The following is a 649-nucleotide window of genomic DNA, read 5'->3' as shown; positions in this document are numbered from 1 at the left end:
AATGATAATGATGATGATGATGATGATGATGATGATGATGATGTTCTCTCTTCTCTCAACAGCAATGTTTTTCTCCGTCTATGCAAGTTCCTGTGAAAAATGTTGCGTTTTTGTCAAGTCCTACGCACAGTCCGAACACAAAAACATTGATGAGGTGAGTAATGAGGTTTAAATTCGTTATTTAAATTCGTTATTGTTAAGCTTTCTGTCAGCCCCGATCATGGAGACCTTGTCATTTAAAAAAAATACAGTGGATATGAGTGTATATTTCACACACATGCATGTGTACATGTTTCTATATGTATAAGAGCTCTCTGTCAGATGTATGTGTGTGGATATATGTATGTATGTATGTATACACACACACACACACACAGAAGTATGTGCATAGATGCAAAACAAGATGGAAAAAATAGTACTCAAATACCAAAGGCAGAGTAATATACTATTACTTCACATGACGTAAACACACCAGCATCGGTTGTCAAGCGATCCTGGGGGGACAAACACAGACACACACACCCACACACACACACATATATATATATATATACGACGGGCTTCTTTCAGTTTCCGTCTACCAAATCCACTCACAAGGCTTTGGGCGGCCTGAGACACTTGCCCAAGGTGCCACGCAGTGGGACTGAAC

General features: G+C 39.6%; 1 protein-coding gene across 1 annotated transcript in view; it reads left to right on the top strand.

Annotated features, from left to right (window-relative positions):
* The window catches only part of LOC106877416 (P2R1A-PPP2R2A-interacting phosphatase regulator 1), a 20,620-nt gene that overhangs the window by 17,225 nt on the left and 2,746 nt on the right, over positions 1-649 (top strand). The window contains exon 7 of the mRNA XM_014926313.2: positions 63-154. Coding sequence (XP_014781799.1) covers positions 63-154 — 92 coding nt within the window. The remainder of the gene's footprint in view (positions 1-62; positions 155-649) is intronic.

This window comes from Octopus bimaculoides, chromosome 27, assembly GCF_001194135.2.
Source record: "Octopus bimaculoides isolate UCB-OBI-ISO-001 chromosome 27, ASM119413v2, whole genome shotgun sequence".
In the NCBI taxonomy this organism is placed as follows: Eukaryota; Metazoa; Mollusca; class Cephalopoda; order Octopoda; family Octopodidae; genus Octopus; species Octopus bimaculoides.
The sequence above is the reverse complement of the archived record's forward strand: the minus strand, read 5'-3'. Positions and strand labels throughout refer to the sequence as shown.